Here is a 2,223-nt window from a genome sequence, read left to right on the forward strand (position 1 = left end):
AGTGTGAGACCCCCACCTCAAAAAAAAAAAAAAAAGGAAGTAGTAGTAGAACCAAATTCAAAGCCAGATGATTGGATCCAGACCCTGAGTTCTTAACAGTTACTCAGAAGACCCGGCACTGATGCTCCTGTCTTGTAATTGTAAACCTGGGTGTAGGTGCATTTCCCCCACCAGACTGGGAGGCCTTCCAGGGCAGGGCCCAGGTTGGCTGCAACCCTGGCTGTCAGGCATTTTAGAGCAAAAGGCCTGGACCAGAACCGAGCTCTGGGAATGTGGTGAGTGGATGAATGCACATATGAATGAACTAGCAGCGAATTAGTGAGTGACCCACGCGGCCCCACTCACCCTCGATGAGCCACTCGCAGTTGCCATTGACGCTGTAGTTGCCAGCACCATCCGTCACGAAGCCTGGCGCCTCCCGCAACACCTGCCGCTGCCCCTTGCAGTCCCCCGCCTGGGCCCCAGGGGACAGCGACCCCAACACGGCCAAGGCCAAAGCCAGTGCCGTGGCCAGAGCCTTGCCCAGGGCCATCGCCGCCTCCTGTACTGACCCTTAGAGCGGGAACGGGCCGTAAAAACCTGGAGAGGACCCTCTACCCGGCGTGAGGCCCTGCAAATGCGACCTCTATAGGCATAACATGGCCTTGTAGACCGAGGAGGTCCTGGAGACGCAGTCCCGGCGAAGGGAACGGCCACTGCTGACAGGCTCTGGAAGCCGAGGGCTGGGCCCTATAGAGCGATGGAGGCCCTGTATATGGAGTCACTATGGACGGGGACGACCCCTAAGGACCTTGGGGGTCCCCTAGAGACAGGGGCCCCCATAGGGGGCCAACCCCATAAACAGTGTCCAGCATTACAGACTCGGGCTGCTGCAGGCCAAACGGACCTTATATACGGGTGAGTCCCCAGGGGGCGAAAGGCTCTACGGCCCGGCAGAAGCCTCCATAGAGGCTGCGGGCCGGGACAGACCAGGATCCGATGGTCCAGCAGAGACTCCTCCAGCCGGGGGCGGGGCGCGAGCGGGTGCCGGGGGCGGAGTCCGTCTTCAGGGGCTCGGGCCTGGACCCCATTGACGCACTCCCCTAGCTCACCCACCCGCGCCTCCCTCCCAAGCCGGATGGGCCAAATCAGAGAGACGAGGGGACGCTTGGGCCAGAGCGGCCGCGGGAAGACCCGCTGTGGGAGGGCGAGGGGCCGAGAGCCGAGGAGCCGCAGTGGGAGGCACGGCGGAGAGGAGGCGAGAAGTTGCAGAGCTGTCGGTCAGAGCGGCCCTGGGAGGACTGCGGAGCGCCGAACCCCAATCCTCCATAAAGGGAGACTTCCGGGGAAATTCCCCGCCCATTTATTCCCAACCGCATGCGCAGGAGCGTCCTCCTGGAGCGATGCTCCTGGAGACGAGAAAATTACACATGCGCAATGCTAAGATCGTAACCCAAACTCTGGGTGCCTGTGATTGAGCAAAGCACGGGCCACTGGAGGGCGCCTCTACCTCTGAGTGAGGAAAGGAAGGCAAAAATAAAGGAGTGCTGCAAGGCCCTGCTAGATGTTTGATCATCTTCAACGTTCCCAGATTCTGGAGCAACATAAAGATCAGGTTATACAGGCCTCTGCCTCCGGTTCCAAATTCCCATTTCACAGATGAACACAATGAGGCCCCGAGCCTGACATAGTTCTGGCTCAGCCCCGCCGCTGAACACCATCAAGATGTAAAAGAAGCCATGTTATAGATAAAAACGAATCTTTTTTATTTTGGCAAGAAGGGGGAAATGTCTTTCTGCCAGGGACCCGAGGGAAGGCCCCCGGAATGGAGATAGGGGCAGACGGAGCACGGATCCGAGGTCACAGATCCGAGGGAGGGTTTCAGGGTCGAGACCAGCATCGCAATATCCATCCCGGGGTCGCAGAGTCCTGGAGAGTCACAGGCAGGGTCCTGGCGGTCACCACGGGTGTTCCGGAGTCCAGCGGGGTCAGAGGTCTCGAAGGGGGCCAGGGGGCCGGAGGTCACGGAACAGCGGGAGCCCAGAATCCGGCGCCGTTCGGGGCAGGGGCTGAGGGAGGGGACGGGGAGAGCGGCTCCCGCGGGATCGTTTGGCACAGAGGGGAGGGGGGCGGGACGCAGCGTACCCAACCTGGGCGCGCGGGGTAGGAAGGGTCGGGAAGGCCCGGGATGGCCGAGCTCTCGGGCCGGGATAAAGTAGGGGTCCGGAGCCCGGTCACGGCCCA

At 61.1% G+C, this 2,223-nt stretch overlaps 2 protein-coding genes across 2 annotated transcripts in view; both read right to left on the bottom strand.

Moving 5' to 3' along the window:
* The window catches only part of MEGF8 (multiple EGF-like-domains 8), a 57,218-nt gene extending 56,047 nt beyond the window's left edge, over positions 1-1,171 (bottom strand). Inside the window, 1 exon segment of the mRNA XM_011982851.1 lies at positions 346-1,171. Within this exon segment, the coding sequence (XP_011838241.1) occupies positions 346-532 (187 nt within the window). The 5' untranslated portion in view covers positions 533-1,171.
* A 552-nt stretch (positions 1,172-1,723) lies between these two features.
* The window catches only part of TMEM145 (transmembrane protein 145), a 16,419-nt gene continuing 15,919 nt past the window's right edge, over positions 1,724-2,223 (bottom strand). Inside the window, exon 15 of the mRNA XM_011984099.1 lies at positions 1,724-2,048. Within this exon, the coding sequence (XP_011839489.1) occupies positions 1,968-2,048 (81 nt within the window). The 3' untranslated portion in view covers positions 1,724-1,967. The remainder of the gene's footprint in view (positions 2,049-2,223) is intronic.

The sequence above is a fragment of the Mandrillus leucophaeus genome, unplaced genomic scaffold (assembly GCF_000951045.1).
Source record: "Mandrillus leucophaeus isolate KB7577 unplaced genomic scaffold, Mleu.le_1.0 Scaffold106, whole genome shotgun sequence".
NCBI classification, from domain to species: Eukaryota; Metazoa; Chordata; class Mammalia; order Primates; family Cercopithecidae; genus Mandrillus; species Mandrillus leucophaeus.